Source organism: Cibotium barometz, chromosome 31 (assembly GCF_041138505.1).
Source record: "Cibotium barometz isolate CiBa-2024 chromosome 31, ASM4113850v1, whole genome shotgun sequence".
Lineage (NCBI taxonomy): Eukaryota > Viridiplantae > Streptophyta > Polypodiopsida > Cyatheales > Cibotiaceae > Cibotium > Cibotium barometz.
Genome location: NC_141076.1, coordinates 20583294 through 20606489, shown reverse-complemented (window position 1 = coordinate 20606489; position 23196 = coordinate 20583294). Strand labels below are relative to the sequence as shown.

General features: G+C 45.3%; 1 protein-coding gene across 3 annotated transcripts; it reads right to left on the bottom strand.

The window, feature by feature from the left end:
• Positions 1 to 22041, bottom strand: OVA6 (Class II aaRS and biotin synthetases superfamily protein). 3 transcript variants are annotated; one of them, XM_086824830.1, is made up of 11 exons: positions 21511 to 22041; positions 20540 to 20596; positions 20328 to 20438; positions 17444 to 17530; positions 17248 to 17361; positions 16303 to 16509; positions 2711 to 2848; positions 2425 to 2586; positions 1462 to 1661; positions 1257 to 1340; positions 1 to 378 (listed from the first exon to the last, which is right to left on the bottom strand). In XM_086824830.1, exons 1-11 carry the CDS (start codon positions 21922 to 21924, stop codon positions 237 to 239), a joined length of 1716 nt encoding a protein of 571 aa, XP_086680956.1. In that variant the 5' UTR covers positions 21925 to 22041; the 3' UTR covers positions 1 to 236. The 3 variants fall into 3 exon arrangements, with proteins under 3 accessions (XP_086680956.1, XP_086680957.1, XP_086680958.1); XM_086824831.1 differs by lacking the exon at positions 17444 to 17530; XM_086824832.1 differs by lacking the exons at positions 2425 to 2586; positions 2711 to 2848.
• Between the last annotated feature and the right edge of the window lie 1155 nt (positions 22042 to 23196).

The window sequence follows — 23196 nt, the reverse complement described above, 5'->3', positions numbered from 1 at the left end:
GAGAGCAAAATATTTGCTTCTAAACCAGACACAGCTGTGCAAATTAAGCCATTTGCTATGTACCTTGGTACAACTCATTAATGTGTGGTATATAAGATTGAAACTGATAGCCTCCACTACATTCCAATGCTACATCCTCCATTACAATGATGAATCAAAATGGAGCTTATCAATGGGTTTGGCACTTCATTTTGGCTTCTTGATGATACCATGTGTGGGCTCGCATCGTGCTGTGTTTAGTAAGACTTGGCAAATATTGCAACCTCTTGTGCAGCTTTCTCAGTCATAAAACATGTTCCACAATGAGGTGGTTGATCAAATGGATAACATCGTAAAGTAGCTCCCGTCTCTTCCTTTATTCTAGTTTCATCAAGATCGCTGCAATATCGACACCAAGTATCAGCCTTCTTGAATCATGGTGTTAAAAGCAAGAGAATTACAGAAATGAGCCTTTTCAAATGGTTGTTTCAAATTAAACTTATTTACTCTTTGAAAAGATCCTCTCTCTCTCTCTCTCTCACCATGCCTGCGTTTTTAGGGTTTTGCTGCTGTTTTTAGGGTTTTCCTACTCAACATGCCTGCTGTTTTAGGCTTCTCTCTCTCTCTCTCTTCTATTTTATTTTCTGTTCCTTGATGAGATATGTCATGGACATTATTGCATCACTTTGGTCTCATAGGCCAACACTTAATGTATCTTTCTCTCTCTCTCTCTCACTAGATGCACTCTATCCAGAGGACCACGACCCCCCATCCAACAGAGGCAGATCCAGGACATGCTCCCATCATAGAGGCCTGACATTCCCTCCGCCATTCGATCGGTTCTAGCTGAGGAAGGTATCGTCATTAGCTGATCATAGAATATCTCACTTTATACAGGATCGTCTGCTGATAACATGTACATACACTAGTGTTCACTGTTTTCTTTTTACTTTTCCTTTCAGTTTTATGGCTCATCATAGAATATCTCACTCTATACAGGATGGTCTGCTGATAACATGTACATACACCAGTGTTAACTGTTTTCTTTTTACTTTTCCTTTCAGTTTTATGGCTCAGTATATCCATGGTACCGTTGTATCACTTTTTTGGTCTCATAGACACTTGGGGTCTTTCGTAGGCATTAAGATCTCTCTCTCTCTCTCTCTCTCTCTCTCTCTCTCTCTCTCTCTCTCACACACACACACACACATTGAAAGCGCACGTACACACAATAAAGAAGGCTAACCACTTGCTTCAGCTTCACAATCGGACCCTACCTTCCAGCCCATGGACCTCTTGCCCACTTGCCTGTGCTGATGACAGCCTTTAGCTCTTCATATGATCCAACATCCACAATATTGCTGAAAACAGGTTTCTTAGAAGCAGATGAACAAGACAAAAAACCTCCACATGCTCTTGAAATAAACAATATTCACAATAAGGTTAATGTGGTGAAGAAAAGTGAACAAACAAAGTGCTTACCTGTCACGAAAAGAAACCGCAATATGTAGGAGGTTGTCTTGGACCTCCTGCAACTTATCTTTCACAAAATCTTTCAGTGCAGGAGGGTCCATGGAGATACCAAACATCTTCCCACTCTTGCCTGGGACATCTCTTCTTGAAATAACAACAGTGTTGTTCGCAACATCTCGAGGACCGATTTCGATTCTCAAGGGCACCCCCTACGAAAGCCACAATCACACTTTTAGACAAGAGAAGAACTTCTCTTGGAGCCTACCTTTGTTGGCTAGAGGGAGAAAGAGAGAAGAAGGGTATGGAGCAGGGAGGAGAGAAGAAAGAAGAAGAGGAAAGGAAAAAAAACTTTTATTCACATTTAATGGAAGACCACGAGGGCCCATATGAGAGAGAGAGAGAGAGAGAGAGAGAGAGAGAGGAGGAGGAGGAGGCGAGAAGAAAGAAGAAGAGGAAAGGAAAAAAACTTTTATTGACATTTAACAAAAGACCACAAGGGCCTATATGAGAGAGAGAGAGACTGAATTTGGTGAAGCTGTCCATAAGCAAAAAGACCACGAGGACCTATATGAGAGAGAGAGAGAGAGAGAGAGAGAGAGAGAATGTGGATTTCTTGAAGCTGTCCCCAAGCAAAAAGACCACAAGGGCCCATATGAGAATGAGACAGAGAGAATGTGGATTGTTGAAGCTGTCCATAAGCAAAAGGACCACGAGGTCCTACACGAGAGAGAGAGAGAGAGAGAGAATGTGGATTTCTTGAAGCTGTCCCAAAGCAAAAAATACAAACTATAGACCTACCTTTTACAAAGGCAGGCCAACAAACGCTGTGAGAAGCACCAACCTCACAAGGGGATCAATCATGTTGCCCCCAAGGACTGATCTCAACACCTTCCTGGTTTGCTTTTTATGGCGGCAGATATCAAAAATTCCCATAAGCTAGAAAACCTAGATTAATGTAAAGAAAACAAGCACCTTCATCTCCCAGAAATTGAACTTCCAACCAGGGGTCCTTTGCTCAGATATATCCAACTTGGTACGAACACCTTCACTTCTGAGATGATTCTCTACACTCACTGCGGCCGACAAGACTGTCCCTTTCTCTTCATCGCTTTTCCAAATGGGTATGATCACTACCTGCAGACGTGTGTGTCAAGGCATCATTCGATACCAAAGGCACCCATTCTTCAGTAATGCAGCACAGACTCAATACTTCATTTCACTAGAAGAAGAAATACACCTGTTGATCAATTTGCATTACCTGCACAGGAGCCAGCTTGGGGGGCAACATTAATCCCATGTCATCACCATGTGTCATAATAACTCCGCCAACCATGCGTGTGCTTATTGCCCAAGATGTTTGCCAAATATACCGCTGCTCCCCTTGACTGTCGAGAAACTGCACATAGCCCCTATGTCAAGATCTGTCTTCTACATACATGCGTGTGCACATACTCTCTCTTACTCTCTCTCTCTCTCTCTCTCCATGTGAGGGTAACAGGTCTCTCTGCAGGGAACTCCTTGAAGGAAGATGGGGTAACACTTTGCCACCAAATGGGCATCGCAGGTATGTACGCTGGGAGAAACTTGGCACAGGAGAGGCCTATCCTACTCAAGTTCAAGGACCTAGAGTCTTGCCTCGCCTTCTTGAAAAGGAGGGCAGCCCTCAAAGGCACTAAGATTTGCATCACAGGATGACCTCAAACCAGGTGGAACAAAGGAAGACCGGTATGGTGCAGGTGATGGAAGCGAGAAAAGCCTGAAAGTGGGCTGTTTATAGAGATGTGAGAGTGATCATTAATGAGCACCATCCACAATAGGGACATGGGGTCTATGGAACACATTACACATGGTTGTTTGGACTTGTAATGCTACACTGGTCAGATCCTAGAGGATTGGAAGAAACATACACAAGATGGGATGTTGTCTTTTACATGGAGACACACCAAAGCCCTCAAAGTGGGCTACCCAAGATACAATAGATTAGAATTACATCTCTCGTCTTCTATGTGTTTGCTCCGCAACGCATGTAACAAAGGTATCAGAGTATAGGTCAACCTAGGACAAAACCCATGGCAATCCTTAAGTAAAGGTTGTGCATGCTAAATTAGGGTTTTTGAAACTAGGGCTTGCGTTTTGGGTTAGCTGCCCAAAATTAGGGTTTCCCTGTTTTGCATTGCAACAGTGTTGTCAGCCCTACATTCAGTGTGCAAAGTTGAAAAAAGCGAATTAGGGTTCACGTTTTTGCTTTTTAAGCCCGTTTTTGCATGTAGCACACGTTGAATGTAGACTAGGACCTACAAAAGGCTTAGCCTAGGTCTAACACAGGTAAGAAACGGCTTTTTTTCGATACTCCCTCGACAAGAACCCCACCCCGATGGAGAGCCTAGAGTACATGAAGGAGAGGCATGGGCGATAGGCGAGAGACAGAAGCACTCTTGTGGAGGAGTTTCGGTGCAAAAACGAGGAACTTTGGCAACAAGACGAAGCACCACGTCAAGCAAAGCTTCAGAAAAGAGCTGAGATTGTCAAAGGAGCTGTCAAATAGCATGATGGAAATGTTCATGGCAGCATGGGCAAATGTCATGATGGAATCACCTAGGGTTGTGGAGCAGCTCAAAACGGAGAGCATTGGCCCAAGTGAGGAAGAGGTTCCAAGGTAGGAAGATCTCCTGGGAGAGACGATCACAAAAGGAGGTGTTCTGTACAGGCATCATTGCTCGATATATGCAAGTGCCACAGCCAGAACTAGAGCCCCAACCCAAACGACAGGTGGATCTCTCCAAATCCTGTTAGGAGGAGGATGAGATCAGCCCGATAGTTCTCAAGGAAGTGGCTCTGTCTGAATCCTGTTCGGAGGAGGATGTGGTTAGCCCGATAGATTCAAAGGAGCTTCAGTAGAGTCTGTCTCTAAATCCAATGATCTATATAAGGTCAAAGAAGGAGAGACATGGGTGATGGGCGAGAGACAGAAGCTCTCCTGGAGGCGTTTCGGTGCAAAAACGAGGAACTTCGGCAAAACAAGAGGAAGCACCACGTCAAGCAAAGCTTCATGAAAGAGCTGAGATTGTCAAAGGAGCTGAAAAATAGCATGATGGAAATGTTCATGGCAGCATGGGCAAAGGTCATGATGGAATCACCCAAGGTTGTGGAGCAGCTCAAGATGGAGAGCATTGGCCCAAGTGAGGAAGAGGTTCCAAGATAGGAAGAGCTCCTGGGAGAGACGATCACAGAAGGAGGGGTTCCGTACAAGCATCATTGCTCGATATATGCAAGTGCCACAACTTGAACAACCCGAACAATAGGTGGATCTCTGATTGTCTAGCCTCATATTGCATAAATAAATCAAGCAATCAACAGCTTGCTGATATAATGTTTGATTAAAAGGCTCTCCAGAATCCTAAATGCTAAGCTTGGCACCTGTATCAACTCATGTAGACGCAGGCTTATAATCCTCAAGATTAAACCTTTTCAACAGCCTCTGTATGTACTTTGACTGCATCACGACTATGCCATCATCACGTTGTAAGAACTAAATGCCCAAGTAAAAATGCAACTAGCCTAGATTTGACATCTCAAATGATGAATGTAATTCAGCTTTGAAAGCTGAAATTTGTCCTTCATCAAGGCCTGTGAGCAGCATGTCATCAACGTATAAGATGATGGCCGAGAAACTATCAGGAGTCCTCTGGACATAGAGGATACTCTCAATAGGATTGTTGCAAAAACCATGTGTGACCAAGTATGCAAGAATCTTTTTATACCAAGCCCTGGGAGCCTGCTTAAGGCCATATTGATATAAGGCTTTCTTGTACAAAACCACAAGGCTAAAATACATAAACCTCCTCGTGTAAGTCACCATTCAAGAAAGCAGTTTTGATGTCCAACTAATGTACATGCCATCCATGATGTGCTGCCAATGCAATGATGGACTGAATGGTGATCATACAAGACGTGGGTGCAAAAGTCTCATCATAATAGATGCCCTTTTGCTACGCATAACCTTTGGCATCAAGCCTTGCCTTGTAGCGGTCACAATGTTACCACCTGCTTTTGTCTTCAACTTGTAAACCCACTTCGTACCAATGGCCTTTTTGCATGAGGCAAATCTACCAAATACCATGTGTCATACTTGAGTATGGAGTCATACTCATCCTGCATAGCATGCATCCAATTATCATCTTCCTGTGCTTCCTAAAAGGAAATACGCTCCTCTTCATTGCACAAGGTGCTCATGACAGCATGATCAACAAAGTGCCCAGATGCATGGCCACTCCATCATCAACATCTACTTGACCAATGGGCTCAACGTCAGGCATGTTTGGTTGCTGATTTCCAGTTTGTATGGGCTGATTTCCAGCCATAGGCTCAGTGTCCAAATGCCCAACTCCAGGTAAATATGTACCATACAAAGGAAGAAGAGTATCAAAGAGATCTTGTGAGCATTCAAGCAAGGCTTGAGAAAAATTCTCCACAAAAACCACATCTCTACTAACCATAATCCGCTGTGAGGCACGATGGTAGAGATGGTAACCTTTGCTCTCTAAACTGTGGCCCACAAAAATGCATTTCATTGCCTTATCAAGCTCCATATCATGCCAAGCTTTGTAAGGAGTGATGTTCTACAAAGCCTTTGTCGGACATCTGTTAAGAACATAGGCTGCACACATGACAGCTTCCATACAAAACTTGTGAGGCAAGCTTTGGCCTTTGACTATACATCGTGCCATCTCCATCAGAGACCTATTTTTCTCTCAAATACACCATTTTGCTGAGGTGTATAGGGCACGGTACACTGATGTCGAATGCCTCTTTCAGACAAATATGTATTAAACTATTTGGACATGTACTCCCCCCCTCTATCTATGCGTAATGTCTGAATCTTACATCCAAATATATTTTCAGCCATGAGCATAAATACCTCTTATTTGTCCATACAGTACCACGTCATCATCTTGCACAGTTGTACTTGCTGCCAGACTGTACCTGACTGCTGTACCAGCCTGCTGTACAGCTGAATCAACATATGTACCTACTATACCTACTAAAGGTGCCTTTAAGTGCACATACCTTGGATTTTTACAACAAAAATTTGATTTGGGGTTTCCATCATCTTCCGACATTGGTCAATTACACACTACACTACTCGAAGCTGACTAATTGCATCTATAAGTGAAATTTGAGGCTATTTTCATTCTTTTCTTCAGTTCATTGCAATAGGTACAAGCAACTACAGCACAGGTGACTGTAGCTTACTGGCAGTTTGTGCATTTTGGGCCTTGATAGTGCATACTACATAGCAATGCATTTTTGGTTGCATACGGATTATTTTTTAGCCTTTTTGTAGTTTGTGCATTTGTATCGAGTTTTATGGTCAAGAACTTGCTGGTGGGTAAAAGTCTTTGTGGGTTTGTCAGTGGTGATGCACCTAGACCTGCACATATTGCACCTGCAACTCCTGGCAGCAGGAATGCTCAACACGCACCAGCACCTGCAATTGCCACTTAGGAAGAACGCAAATGGGATGCACGTGATGCTATGGCCTTGATCTCTTTGTCAGTAAAGAGATCCATTATTCTTCACAACCGTCATGTAAAACCTCATAGCGTGCATGGGATGTATTGGACAATATGTACCAAGCCAAAAATGAGGCCAGAGTTGCCTATTTGAAGAAAGAGCTTCAAAACTTGAAAATGAACGAAGGGGACAGCATGGCTGATCATCTTACGAAGAGGATCTTACTCAAGTTACTCATGGTTGTATCTATTGGTTTTTCACGTCAAAAAATATTTTGATTTTTATGAGCTCAATTTCGCCAATTTTGTGCGGCAGGATGATTGGGCTTTCTTGTATGTAGCTATGATGCATCACAGAAGCACTTGTCTCTCAATGTAAATGAGAAGCAAGTCATTTGGTACTTTGACAGTGGGGCCTCCCGTCACATTACCTCTATGAGGGATTTATTCATTTCACTAAAGGCTATACCCCATACGGCAAGAAAGTCACATGTGCAAACAATTCTTCCTATCCAGCCAAAGGCACTGGTGAGATTATGCTCACAGCTGCATGGTTCACATCTATGCATTACAAATATATTGTATGTGACTAGAATAAAGAAGAATTTATTGTCAGTGCTAAAAGAGGATATGTTGTGAACTTTGAGGATGGCAGATGCACAGTGCGGGATAGAGAAAAGGACTATGTTATAGTCACTTCTGGCACATTGTACCAGGGCTTGTATCATTTTGATTCATTGAGAAGAAAGGATAGGATGCATACTTGGCCACTACTACTTCTACCATGCAAGAGGTAGAATTATGGCATGCCAGGTTTGGACATGTAAATTTTGGAAGCTTGATGCTGCTACAAAGGCATCAAATGATGCAGAATATGCCACATATAGAGCTACCACCTCCACATGTATGTGAAGGATGCATTTTGGGAAAGATGCACAGAAATGCTTTCCCCAAGGACGGATAAGTAAGGGCTGTCCAGAAATTACAACTCATACAGTGTGATGTGTGTGGTCCCATGAGGACACCATCACTTGGGAAGCATCTGTACTTTGCAACATTCATTGATTTGCATGGTTTACCCTTTAACGGAAAAATCTGAGGTCTTTATGTGTTTTCAGCATTATGTTGCCAAAGCTGAAAATGAGACAGGTTGCAAAGTGCAAATCCTCCACTCAGATCGAGGGGGGGAATATATGTCAAATGCATTTAAGGCATATTTGGCAAAAAAAGGGCATAAAGCATCAGTGTACTATGCCATACACACTACAACAAAATGGTGTGACAGAGAGGAAAAACAAGTCATTGATGGAGATGGCCTGATGCATAGTAAAGGCCAAGAATCTACGTCATAAATTATGGATGGAGGCTATTATGTGTGCTACATATGTCTTGAACAGGTGCCCAACAAAAGCATTGAAGACTATCACTCCATATGAGTCTTGTTATGACAGAAAGCCCAAGGTTGACTACCTTAGGACTTTTCGTTGCTTGCATATGCTCATGTGCCTCCACAGATTAGAGGCAAATTGGATGACAAGGCAATCAAATGCATACTTGTGGACTACAGCAGTGGTAGCAAGGGATACCGTCTCTACAATCCATGCAATCAAAGGATTTTTGAAAGTAGAGATGTTGTATCTGCTGAAAATTCAGCTCAGCCACTTGCAGAGTTTAGCAAGTCCTTTCAAAATGGCCCACAAAATATGTTTGAGGGACTACTACCATTGGACATAGAAGGAAGAGAAGACCAGCCACATGCAATGCCTAATGGACAGCATATGGGTACTGAGATTCAGCCCATTGCAAACAATGACATTGAGGAGGTAGTCTACATCTTCTCTTGCATTTCTAGAGCCAACCCATGTCCTGCTATGCAAAGGAGCGGAGAGCTTGCTCTCTTGTAAGGTACGGGCCAGCCAACAAGGCACTGTTCTAGCCTCCTCCAATGCTGTCCGCTCTTCTTGATGTGGCATGCATGAGTAGTCTATGTGACACAGATGAGCCAACTCCATTTGAGGAAGCCAAGGAAGATGAACACTGGCACATTTCTAGAAAATGTAGATGTAGCCTACATGAGTAGTCTATGTGACACAGATAAGCCAGCTTCATTTGAGGAAGCCAAGGAAGATGAACACTGGGAGGAAGCCATAAAACAAGAGATTGATGCAATCCAAAAAAAAATGTACATGGGATCTTGTGGACTTGCCACCAGGCAAGAAGCCAATTGGTACAAAGTGGGTGTACAAGGTCAAGAGAAAGTCTAATGGTACCATTGACAGGTACAAAGCAAGACAAGTTGCAAAGGCTATGCTGAGGCATAGATTATGATGAGACATTTGCACCTACTTCTAGGTTGTCCACTATTAGATGTGTTGTTCCAGTGGCTGCCCATCATGGATGGATAGTGCAGTAGTTGGACATCAAGATAGCTTTTCTAAATGGGGACTTGCAGGAAGACGTTTATGTGAGCCAGGCCATTGGTTTTGTGATGCCTAGCCACGAGGCTAAAGTGTGTAAGCTCAGGAAAGCACTTTATGGTCTCAAACAAGCTCCTAGAGCTTGGTATGAAAAAATACGTTCTTATTTGGCCAGCCACGGCTTCCAGAATAGTCAAGCACACTCTATGTAAAAGAGCATCATGGGATTTTACTTGTAGTACTGTTACGACCCTGTGCTTTTCCCTCTGGACAACATGCAGGTGGGCACGGGCACAGGCACGGGCACGAGATGGACAGTGTGAAAGGCATCAGTTTGGATATGAAAAGGTGTCTGTGGCCAGCCCAAGTGTGAAGGGGACAAAAGGTTTTAGAGAAAGGGACAAAAGGGATTTTAAAGGTTGTAAGGTTTGATAACCTTGGAAGGCTTAAAAATAATTATTATATTATTTTGGGCATGTGCTTTTGCTATTGTTTCTTGCTTTTAGTTTTTGGAGAAAAGCAAGCTGAGGCACATCTTTATAAAAAGGCGAAGGGTGGCAGATTGTGGATCATCGACGAGTGCCGGGTGGTGGTCTATTCGGGCGCATCACCTTGGAGCAGGTCGCCGTGTGGTCGTCACGTGGGGCATCGTAGCGTGTGGAATACGTGGGCGCATGCATCTCTCTTCGCGAGCAGGCCGAGTGCGGCTGTGCGCATAGGCTACAGCCAGGCGGGCACGGCTGTGCGGGCCATAGCCAGGCGGGTTGCAGCCAGCAAAAGGGGGGCCAGACGTGTTGTGTGTATGGGCTGCGCAACAGGCGACCAGCCGGGCAGCCAGGCGGGCTTCAGGAGGCTGCACGTGTGGGTGGCGCCTCAACTGGGCTGCTGTAGAGCACGCTTCCGTACTGCTTTCAGCCGCACGTGCTCTCTATCTCCCTCTCGCGCTTGGTTCGCAGAGGACTGGACTGCACGTTTATGAAGGGGCTAGTCGGGGAGTTTACGAGCAACCTTTTGCAACGTGGAACAGGCATCCCAGTGGCAGCTACGTGTGTGGAAGTAGCCAGGCGGGGCGATGGCCTCAGGTGGTGTCTGGCATTTCTCTCCGTGGGTGGCTAGTCGCAGGCGACTCCTAGAACAGCAGTGCTATAGACTGGCCGGCAGCGATTCCCAGAAGGTGGTAATGGTCTTATTTTCCCAAACCGGCTCAGTCATACTTTTAGTTCCAAAGGCAAAAACCATCCATAGTTGCAGTTATAGTTCATGGTGCGGCCGACTATGAACCATACCCAACTTTACCATCTCATGTGACTAGAACACAATATCATAGAAGTCCCATAAGCAGATGTCAGCCTCCAGTACCTTCGGGTGAATACAAAGATGTCACCAAGCAACTCCTAGATGAAAACTGAGCCTGTCTGTAACAAGGGAGCGGAGGTGTACCCCCCCTCTTGAGCATCCGGCAATGCCCCAGACCCATGCTCTGCTGAGCCTGAATGAGTCATCGCAAGAGTCGGCTCCAACTCAAAGGCTTCAAGATAAAGCTGCAATACCTAAGGTGAATTTGCTAAGTCACCCTCCTCCATCCACTTCGCATCCAACGGTGAATAGTTCTTGAACTTCAGAGGACAACGACGGGAAACTTTACCTTGTACCTTTCTTTCCTTATGTGCCAGTATCTGCTCGGGAATAAGAACCGCATCAAGTTCCTCCGGTTCTGACTGAGCCTCATTTGATACATCCTTAGGCACCCAAAACCTGCTTGCACTCCACCCAAGTGGTAAGCACAAGTTCCTAATGAAGCATAGTAGATCACCACTGCTAAACATAGAAAGAAGCTGCCTTCCGAACCCATGAAGCCTCCGTGAAGATACCACTGGTGACAAAATGTCAAAAGCCATAGCCTTCAACCCATCTCTTGCACCATAACACTTCAACTGCTTTTTGTTCCTGGTTGACTACTTCCTGTCCTTGGTGTCTCTTGAGCTTCATCTTTAGCTTTTGCTCTTCACCTCATATAGGCAAAGACATACAATCCTACATTGTCTCTTGTACTTCCTTGTCACTTTCCACATGTTGAAGCTTTTGATGTGACAACCACGGGCTCGCCTCCTTGAGAAAGTAGACGATATCCCGGCGATGGAACCTTGAAACCGGCCTTCAGAAATCTGACGGGTGGTGAAATAAACACTCGCACATAAAACACTTCATCACCCATGGGGACCTGGAAAAGGAAACAAATAGGGGGAGCTAGAATGCTCTTGCAAAAAGTACAAGGACACCGATTAGCCCCAAAACGTGGCGCCCCTTGGGGTATTTCTTTACTTGATCAAAAATTGAGTACAAAGTACAACTCGTAGAATCCTCTACCAATAGGATCCCTCGAAGCTTTTACCCAGGACTTCCAAATAAGAACTCTCGTTATTACAGCAAAGCATTCCATAGAGAAGGCACACCAGTACAGCTCGAAAAGGTCTTCTCCATCTTTTCCATGGATCTCTCAAGCCCTTTCCCAAACAGCAGTAGGGCTGTACCAAACCATATGTCCTTCCCTATAGTCACGGCTTGCATGTAACCTCGAGAAAATCACGACCTGTTCACATGAATCCAAAGACATGCTTTCCCACCTGAAACCAAAGACCTGTATCCGATAAACCAAAGACCTGTATCCCATAAACCATAGGCTTGTTTCCTCGATACCAAAGTCCTGTTTCCTCTCGAAAAACCAATGTCCTATTTCCATGACAGATAAACCATCCAAGTACGGTGCCAAAACCTAGAGAGAGAGAGAGAGAGAGAGAGAGAGAGAGAGAGAGAGAGAGAAAAAGCCTATCTCTAATCCCCTGCACCAAAACTGGCCTCAAGGTATCTCAGCCACTGGGCATCTGTGGGTTTTCTTCGTAATAGGACATTTTGTCGGGCTATATATCGTTTTTGTTTTCGCCATCAACTAAGGCGTTGAGCACTGGTGTGAGACCCCTGTCCCCTCCACGGTTCCCTAGCGGCAGAAGCGGCGTCGGCCTCCCATGTGGGGTGGGGATCCACATTCGGGGCCTCACCCGTGGATGTCTGGACGAGAGGCTAGCCCGGCCGGTTCCTTCGAAACTGAGCCCGGAAAAACTCCCCTTGTCCGGAAGGCACGGGCGATTCTGCCATGGGAAAAATCTTCTAACGGGGGATATTGATCTTTGTCATATGGTTCTGGCTGTTCTTGATCACAGGATCGATCAATTGGATATTGAGATGATGCTATTTGTGGAGTTGGTCTCCTTTGGAATGGCATGGTTTGGTTGAGCTCAAAGTCTGCGGCAACCTGAGCTAACACTTCGAGACTCTATGAAGGGCATGGCTTGCGAGCAACCCTGAGACTGTTATATTGGAGTAGGTAGAGCATCCTGAGGAGCATATTGTTTGCGAATGCATATATGTGTCATGCATATGTTTGCATATGTAGAATGATGCATGGTTTTGTTTTTGGCTAACACAGCTTACGTGTTTCCACTTGGTTTTAGACTTTTGCTGCAGGTTCTGAAGGAGCAAGCAAGAGTTGTTTGTCACTTCGATGTGATAGTGTGGCCTTATTGTCCAGGATGATTGTTTCATCACCCAGATGCACTGGAGGGGCATTGCTTTGGTCATATGGCGACTCTTTCTTCATTGGATGCTTACTGTGTTATTGAGTGCAGTCGAGGACGCTTGCTATTTTTCAAGAGGGGGGTATGTTACGACTCTGTGCGTTTCCCTCTTGACAACAAGCAGGTGGGCATGGGCATGGGCATGAGCACGGGATGGACAATGTGAAAGGCATCAGTTTGGATATGAAAAGGTATCCCATGTATGTGGCCAGCCCAAGTGTGAAGGGGACAAAAGGTTTTAAAGAAAGGGACAAAAGGGATTTTAAAGTTTGTAAGGTTTAATAACCTTGGAAGGCTTCAAAATAATTATTATATTATTTTGGGCATGTGCTTTTGCTATTGTTTCTTGCTTTTAGTTTTTGGAGAAAAGCAGGCTGAGGCGCATCTTTATAAAAAGGCGAAGGGTGGCAGATTGTGGATCATCGACGAGTGCCGGGTGGTGGTCTATTCGGGCGCATCACCTTGGAGCAGGTCGCCGTGTGGTTGTCGCGTGGGGCATCGTAGTGTGTGGAATACGCGGGCGCATCTCTCTTCGCGAGCAGGCCGAGTGCGGCTGTGCGCATAGGCTACAGTCAGGCGGGCGCGGCTGTGCGGGCCATAGCCAGGCGGGCTGCGTATGGCTGCGGGCGCCAGGTGGCAAAAGGGGGCCCAGACGTGCTGTGTATGGGCTGCGCAACAGGCGACCAGCCGGGCAGCCAGGCGGGCTTCAGGTGGGAGGCTGCACGTGTGGGTGGCGCCTCAACTGGGCTGCTGTAGAGCACGCTTCCGTACTGCTTTCAGCCGCGCGTGCTCTCTATCTCCCTCTCTCGCTTGGTTCGCAGAGGACTGGACTACACGTTTATGAAGGGGCTGGTCGGGGAGTTTACGAGCAACCTTTTGCAACGTGGAACAGGCATACTAGTGGCGGCTGCGTGTGTGGAAGGGGCGATGGCCTCAGGTGGTGTCTAGCATTTCTCTCCGTGGGTGGCTGGTCGCCAGGCGACTCCCAGAACAGCAGCGCTATAGATTGGCTGGCAGGGATTCCCAAAAGGTGGTAATGGTCTTATTTCCCCAAACCTTTTTGGTGCAGGAGATTAGAGATAGGCTTTCTCTCTCTCTCTGGGTTTTGGCACCGTACTTGGATGGTTTATCTATCATGGAAACAAGACATTGGTTTTTCGATAGGAAACAGGACTTTGGTATCGAGGAAACAGGCGTATGGTTTATGGGATACAGGTCTTTGGTTTATCGGATACAGGTCTTTGGTTTCAGGTGGGAAAGTATGTCTTTGGATTCATGTGAACAGGTTGTGATTTTCTCAAGGTTACATGCAAGCTATGACTATAGGGAAGGACATATGGTTTGGTACAGCCCTACTGCTGTTTGGGAAAGGGTTTGAGAGATCCATGGAAAAGATGGAGAAGACCTTTTCAAGCAGGGAGGTGTTGTACGGGTGTGCCTTCTCTATGGAATGCTTTGCTGTACTAACGAGAGTTCTTATTTGGAAGTCCTGGGTGAAAGCTTCGAGGGATCCTATTGGTAGAGGATTCTACGAGTTGTACTTTGTACTCAATTTTTGATCAAGTCAAGAAATACCGCAAGGGGCGCCACTGCGTTTTGGGGCCAATCGGTGTCCTTATACTTTTTGCAGGAGCATTCTAGCTCCCCCTGTTTGTTTCCTTTTCCAGGTCCCCATGGGTGATGAAGTGTTTTATGTGCAAGTGTTTGTTTCACCGCCCGTCAGATTTCTGAAGGCCGGTTTCATGTACTCATTCTTTATGTGGATGACATGTTGACTGGGAACGATGAGGATGCAATTTCAGCTTTCAAAGCTGAATTACGGTCATCATTTGAGATGTCAGACTTGGGTCTATTGCACTATTATCTGGGCATAAAGTTTGCGCAGATGGATGAAGGCATTGTTCTGCTTCAATCCACGTATAGAGGGAGAGGAAGCAGGTCAAACGGGCTGGATTTCTCCCCTCCTCGTTGACACAGCCACGACCATTACCTACATGTGCATGGTATTTGAAGGTAGTTCAGTGGTTTCATGCACATGGCATACAAATGGACCATCTCCCCCCATTTCAATACAGCCTGGATTCCCCCTGCCTTGACCTCTCACAACAAGAGATCAATCACTTGGATCTACTCAGACTACACCCGTCAGATATTGGTAAGAAATGTAAGTGCTACACAGGTCACTTCTTGAGACTAAGTTCTACAGAGATCACTTCTTAAGCCTCTCTAAGGATGGATATTTTGAGATCCCAAGCTACATACAGATACATATGTCACATGCTAAAGTATCACAATTGGCTAGTTCAGAGTATCCTCCCGCCGCCTCAAGGTAGAGACTGGCCAAGCCAAGTATATCTCACGGGAGGAGTTGATATGCAAAGAATGTATCACGGGAAAGGTAGAGGATGAGGCACACTATATGTTTAACTGCCTAGCCTACTATGAGATATGGGAGAAATTCCACTGCCTTCTCTGTGAGAGATTCGGCCCACTCACACAGGTGATTCAGCATGAGGATCACACATGCCCGGGCATGTACTTGATGGAGCTCAGATGACACATGTATGTAGTACTGAGACAGCATGCTGAGAGACAGGCCCAGCCTCGATAGGACCCCTCTCAGAGAGCCATCACAGATTTCCTCACGGTCCAGGCATCCACATGAGACTCCACCACCCATCTGCTCTGACATCAGAGCCCACCACCCATACCTCGCTTTGGCTCCACGCCCCTGAGGAGTTCTCAGTGAGTGAGCCAAAACTATCCTGCAGGCCAGACGCTCTCAATCCAAAGCATCCATCCGACAGAGGCAGATCCAGAAAATCTGCCATTATGACATGCTCCCATCATAGAGGCCTGACATTCCCTCCACCATCAGATCAGTTCTAGCCGAGGCAAGTATCATCATTAGTTGATCACAGCATATTTCACTCTACACATGATCACTGATTACATGTACATATACTAGTGTTAGATGCTTTCTCTTTACTTATTCTTTCAGTTTTTCATGGCTTGGTATACCCATGGTATCATTGTATCACTTTTGGTCTCATAGGCCCTTGGGGTCTTTTATAGACGTTACTCTCTCTCTCTCTCTCCCCCCTCTGTGTGTGTGCGCGCACGCGCACGCTACTGAATTTACTTCTTAATTTCTCATGCCAATGTGCATTGTATGTATTATCATGGTGGCCTTTTGTAAGCATAAATCTCTCTCTCTCTCTCTCTCTCTCTCTCTCTCACACACACACACACTTGCATGCACGCACGCACGCACACACATGCACCTACCTGAGTATCAAATGCGCGAGAAAAGTTTTGGCCAAGATTGTGGCTTGTGCCTGCCTGTAGAGCCTTCCTATCACCCATCATTGCTTCGATAGTGTAGGTGCGAACTGCACCTGCAAATGTCTCTAGTCGAGACTTCCGACCAGTAACAACTGGGATTGCAGCTTCCTCAATTGCAAACTTGCGATAAATTTCAATCATCTGCAGTGCCTGAAGACACGTAAAGTGAAAGTTACTTGCCTTTCCTCTCAGTAGGACTCTTATAACTTATTCACTTATACATCCTGCTAACTATCTAGCCAAATTGATCATACCTAGGAGCCCATCTAGTCAACATGCGATCTGTGTTGTTTTACATGTTAGCAAGCTAGATGCACACTTGTACACCTACGGCGGCGGCAAGGTGAGCATCTATTGCCATCTACTACATGGATTCCCATCTCTAGGACTAAGAAGGTTGTGTTTTGCGCTCTGCCAGAGAGAGTCCACTCCAATAAAGAGACCGTTTATTTTTTAAACCCTTCAAACAGGCCTCAATTTACCTGCACATCCAATCCATAATCTAAGTTCCAACAACAAGAGCACCTCTAGCTACTTCTAATCAACCTAACTCTCTATGGTTTCTTTGTATCAAAAGCCCCCCCACTTCTGATCTTTCTTCCCTTCTTTTTCAAGCTTAGGCATTAGTTATCCTAATCTCTGGAGCTGTTCTGTAAGAATAGAGTTTGCTGCATGCTGGAGCTATTAGTCACAGTTAGGGTCTTCAGAGAAATTGTGAACCCTAATCCAGAAAGGGACAATAGAGGGCTACGAGTTTGAGGCAGGGAACCCAGAGTGATAATAGTAGGTCGCCCATCAAACCAACCAAAGTTTGACTGCACCCAGACTATCAAAGCATGTTTACCTAATGGCTGTTTTAGGCGCAGCAGAAACAATCATCAATTGTACCTCTTCCTCTGCTTCCTCTTCACTTGCATGGCCTGTGTGGCCCTCTTGCCAAAGAAACTCAAGGGTCCTGACAAAAGGCTTTGTTCGCATCTCCCATCTGGTAACATTCACCCACTGCATCAAAAAACCCAAATTCAGCAACATGTTCTAATCAGAAAGAGAACAGGATGGTTAGAAAGAAACCACACGTTTTTACCTGATTTATCTTCAAAGGAAGATCCCGGTAGCTTTGTATCCATTGAGTAAACATATGATTCACAATTGTTTCACTCGTTGGTCGCACCTAACCCACTCCTCCATTCAAACCCAATGAAATTGCCCATCATCTTCTTGACAATCACAAAAAATTCTATTGACAGGTTGGGCATAGCTATTAGGATTTTTGTTGATTACAGATAGTGGTGGGCTTCTGCTTTGCAGGGTGCATCTCTCTCTCTCTCTCTCTCTCTCTCTCTCTCTCTCTCTCCAGAGCACCACGACCATCCATCGAGCAAAGGCAGATCCAGGAGATTCTCTGTCGTTATGACATGCTCTCATCCCAGAGGCCTGGCATTCCCTCCGCCATCAGATCAGTTTTAGCCAAGGCGGGTATTGTCTGATCATGGCATATCTCACTCTACACGGGATCATCTGCTGATTACATTTACATACACTCGTGTTAGATGTTTTATCTTTCAGTTTTCCATGGCTCGATATATCTATGGTACCACTGTATCACTTTTGGTCTCACAGACCCTTTGGATCTTTTGTAAACATTAATATTTCTCTCTCTCTCTCTCTCTCTCTCTCTCTCTCTCGCTTCCTGCCTGCTTCTCCTCATGCATCACACAGGGGGTGAGCAGGCCATTATGGCCTGAACCAGTTATGCCACACAGCAGGTCGCTGCTGTGGACCCCCTCTTCTCCACATTCCTCCACTGGCCGCCCATCATTGTTGGTCGTCGCTCTCCAGCCATCGCTCTTTGTTGCTACCTTTATTTGTTTTCTCCCCTTCCCCACCCCCCCTTCTTCTTTTCTCTGGTCACCACCTCTTGCACTAAAGATGTTGACTCCCCCATCCAACAATAGAATGACAAGATCAACCGAATGGGTACCTAGGGAAGCTGATGAATACAATCGCCATTATATGGATACATACATGACAAACCGGGAGGCATGGCGGCGTTTGTCTGGGACTCTTTAATGAGCATAAAGGAGATCCTAACCCTACAAGAAGAGCACCCCGAGAGGACATTAGTACCTTGCAGGAGCTCCATGGGAGAGAGATGGGAGCACTGAAAGCTCAACATGACAATGTCAGACCTTAATGGCTTTCTCCAAGAAATACAAATATGGCAATTGTTGAGGAGCTTCACAAAAAGGGGGAGGCAACTAATTCAGAAATCCAAGAAGCAAACACCATATTAAAGGAGATCAACACCACCTCCAAGTGGGTCTTAAGTGACCAAGAAGCACCTCGACGAGATCTCCAAATGGGTGGAGGCATCGAAGAAGAAAAATCCAAGCCCCTTCTTATACTCTACTGAAAAGGATGGTTCCTAACTTCCTATCCAAAAACATGCTGTCGTTTGTGAAACATTGCGACATCCCCCCTTCTCCTCCTCGCTCCGTCATCCACCACGGCCAAGGCCACTGGCCCCTGCCTCTTCTCCAAAGCAGACCTCCAGCTACTAGCTTCAACACTAGCTTCCCTCGAAGCATCTTTGGTTTGCAAGATTGTGGGTAGCCCAATACGCAACCAGCTTCGTAATTTGTTCTAAGCCAGCCTCCTTGGCGAGCCAAGCAAGTGTTATCAGTCATCTCCTGTCTGTACACTATACCATGGCCTCTGTTGTGGGTGTGCCCGCCCGTTTTAGTGTTTTTCCATTTTTTCTCACTCTCCATGTATTTTTCCCATTTTTCGGAGGTGTGGTTGTCCCCAGATGCTGGCCGACTGCATGTTCTGGTGCCCGACCTGTCCAGGTGACCTGGCCAACTTGCTTTTTCTAGTTGGGAGGTGCCCATAGGCTGGTCGTGAGCATGGGCTGTTGTCGGTCTGTTTTAGGCTCGCCGACCAGCAGCCTAGCCATATAAAATGGCCCCCTTGCTCCCACAGCTTCTCTCGCTCTCTCTCTCTTTCATATGTGTATATAGCAGAGTTACACAGCTTCTCTCTCTCTCTCTCTCTCTCTCTCTCTCTCTCTCTCTCTCTCTCATCTGTGTCTTGCTCTCTACAGCAGTTGTCTTCATTTCCGCTGCGCATTCTGACATGGTATCAGAGCCCGAGGTGGCTTGAAGCTTGGAGACAGTGGGACGTCGAGGGTTTGCTGATTTGAGGTGCTGATTGGAGATTGTTTGGGCTGTACGGGACTTGGAGGTCAGGTAGAAGGCGGCCGTCACCATTGGACAGCCACCTTGCATATTATTTGCAACCTCTTCTTCTTCTTTTTTCCCACCTACCCTCCCTTCACAAGACCTTGTGAACCCTTGAGATGACAGACTTGCTTGAGATGACTACGTGAAGATCCTAACACTCCCCATGTTCCCGGTGGACCGACAGTTGGACGAAATTAGCTGATTTAATTGTTATTGGGGTTCCACGGCTGGAGTTGGAAGATGGGGAGTTACCCTCTATACGGAAGGAACAGGAGGCACAGGCACAGTTATGGGATCGTGTTAATGCCCACGTCCATTCTTTCATCTTCCTAAATTGCACACCACATGTGATCAATCACATAAAGCATATGACGCTGGCTAGAGGAATTTGGCAGCATTTGGCTTCTCTGTACAACAGGGTATCACCCATGAAGAGGATCTCCTTGGAAGTTCAAATGCGGGTGATGAATCTTGTAAAGTCGTCGACGATGTGGGAGCACATCAACAAGTTGCAGGCTCTTCAGCAGGAGGTTCTAAGAGATATCGTCAAAGGATATGGCCATCACGTTGTTGTCCCATTTTCCCTCTCAGTACTCAGCATTTTACTCCAAAGTGGGCAGGTGGATGGAGATGTGGCGCACAGCCCTCCTTGTTTTGTTATATAATAGAAATGGTTTACACAAAATCCCCCTTCAACATTGCAAGACTGTTACGATGGTAACTTACCACCAATTTCTCTTCCAATTCTTTGCCACCACCAATGGTGACCAGTGCAAGCTCCGGACTAAAGCCTTCGACATGGCTAGCTTCTTTCTCAATAAAAGAGTACGGTATAAACTGCAAGAACCGAAATATTTAATTAATCCATACAATTGCAATCATATTACACACAATATGCCAAGTACAATTTCTGTTGGCAACTTATGATTGTCTTTCACCTGTGGAAAATACATGTTAGAATGACCCGTCTCCTTGAACTTTGCATCTAGATAAGCCTGAAAAAAAAAAAAAAGAATCAGCAAACCCAATGGTACATGCTTTGAACTTGTTCATATACTTAGTATTAATTGAAACTTTAGGCTTTCTTAGCTAGAAAGATAGCTTAATCTTAACTTCCACAAGTCTATTAACAACCTTAGCACCTACTAACAAAGCTTGACACGATCAATTCCATCGCGCATAGTGTAGACTACTTTTCATTGCATCCCTCCCTTACTTATGTGGCCAGAAGTCACAAACACAAGGAAAAGGGTCACCCATCTTACGGCTGGGTGCCTGACCAATCTGCCAATGCCGTCAACAATAAAGCAATTGTTTTGTCATGGGGATCTCCATGCAGGAAGCAGCACCTCTAGTGCCATTAGCATGCCATGCGAGGCCATGGCAAATCGCATATCCAGAAGTGGGGCTGTGTAAATCACATGCAAATGAAATTGAATTATGATGGTTCAAGTAACTGGATAGCTCTCCAGATTGGCATCGCCATATGGCCGGATAAGGCTATGTCAATCACATGCAAATGAGATTGAGTTATGGTGATTCAAGCACCTGGATATCTTCCCAGATGACGTAGCAATACAGGCTACAGCCAATGGCCATACCACTGCAAACAAGGCCATAGTCAGCAAGCTCAGCAGCATCAAGATACCCAACACCATGTGGCAGATGACACATATAGGTGTAAGACTGTGTGCCTCACATGCAAAAGAGATTAAATTATCATGGTTCAAGTAACTATATAGCTTCCCAGATAACATAGCCATACTGCCGAATGACCATGGTACCACAGACCCATCCATAGTCAGCAAGTGTAGAAGCAGCAATGAGATAAAGGTATTGGATGCCACATCTAGGTGTGAGACTATGTGAATTACATGCCAATGAAATTAAATTGTGGTGATTCAGGTACCTGGATAGCTTCCCAGATGGCATAGCCGTATGGCCGTATGACCATGGTTCCACGAACTGGTCCGTAGTCTGCAAGCTCAGCGGCAGCAATGACATCAAGGTACCACATGTTGAAGTCCTGGCTCCGAGGGGTCACCCCTTCTTGATGACTTTTTTTCTGGCTCTTCGGAGGAGGGGGGGCTTCCTGCTGCTGCTGCTTCTCCTTTGTGCTCTGCACGTGCTGGTGGGCAGCATTGCATGACACAGCTGATGCTCTGTGGGGAGTTGTGTGCAGGCCATGGTGGTGGTAGCAGGAGAACAGTGGTCGATGATGGGTCATGGAGTGTGCATAAGAGGAGAGCCTTGTGCAAGCAGAGTGGGCAGCAGCCACTGCAATAGGCCCCATGCACTGCAGGCGGAGGGTACCAGCTGCCATAGCTACTCTCTTCTAACGATTTTCCACCATGGATAAAGCAGGCTTTACAGGAGTACATGTAAACTTCCTTCTAGAGCTATTTGAGCTGAAGTGTATGATAAAAAAGGGCACTTGTATGACAAATTTTCTTTTATTATTTTTGAAATATAACATTTTCAACTTCAAGCTTTACAGCATTTTTACAAAAATGTGTTTCATTACCTATCTGATAATTATTGGTTTCATTTTTGACGTCTGCTTATTCAAATCTTCATCAAAAGGATTGTATTTATGCTTGTTGAAAAGCTATCTATGGAAGGGCAAAGTTTTCAAAAAAAAAACCCTTTTTCAAGAAATTCAAAGCCAACTTGCAAAATTAACTCTGCATCCAAATGTGCATGTGTGTGTGTGTGCGCGCGTGTGTGTGTGAGAGAGAGAGAGAGAGAGGGCATCATAACCAAGCCAACAACCATGGATAATGTGTATTGTAGCACTAGTGCATTAACTAGTACACTAGCACGAGAGAGAGAGAGAGAGAGAGAGAGAGAGAGAGAGAGGTTAGCTTTTGTAACCTATGGGACCGTTTACAATGTACAAGACAATCTATCTATTACACACACATAGACCTTGCACAGGGAAGAGCATTAAGATCTATCTATTACAAAACTATCATCTTGAAATAGACAAACAAGAGAGGATAGAGTCACACTATGTGTGTGCGTGTGTCTATCACACACACACAAAGTCATCTTTAAACATCATGGCCAGCTAGGGGACATCTTGTTCCATATAACAACACTAAAGAGCTAGGAATGTGACTTGAACATAAGATGTCTTCATTAAAAGCCCAATACTTAAATCGTTATGCTAGCACTCTCCCCTACATGCCCACACACACATGCACATACATGATCACTTAAATCGTTATGCTAGCACTCTCCCCTACATGCCCACACACACATGCACATACATGATCACTTAAATCGTTATGCTAGCACTCTCCCCTACATGCCCCCACACACCCATGCACATCGGTGCACACACACATGCACATACAATGTCCTTCATTGAATGATCTCTTTACAAATGATATTATTTGTTACTTTGTTGATAATCTATATACCATGCCGGATTGTATAAATATTATATAAATCTTGATTCTATTATGCAAGCATAGAGAAGGCACATGCACTAGAATGCACTCTCACACTCTCTCTCCAAACAAGGCAAGAACTCTCGTAGCATAAAGGGGGATTGTGTCCATTCATTATTATGAGAAAATACCTTACATAA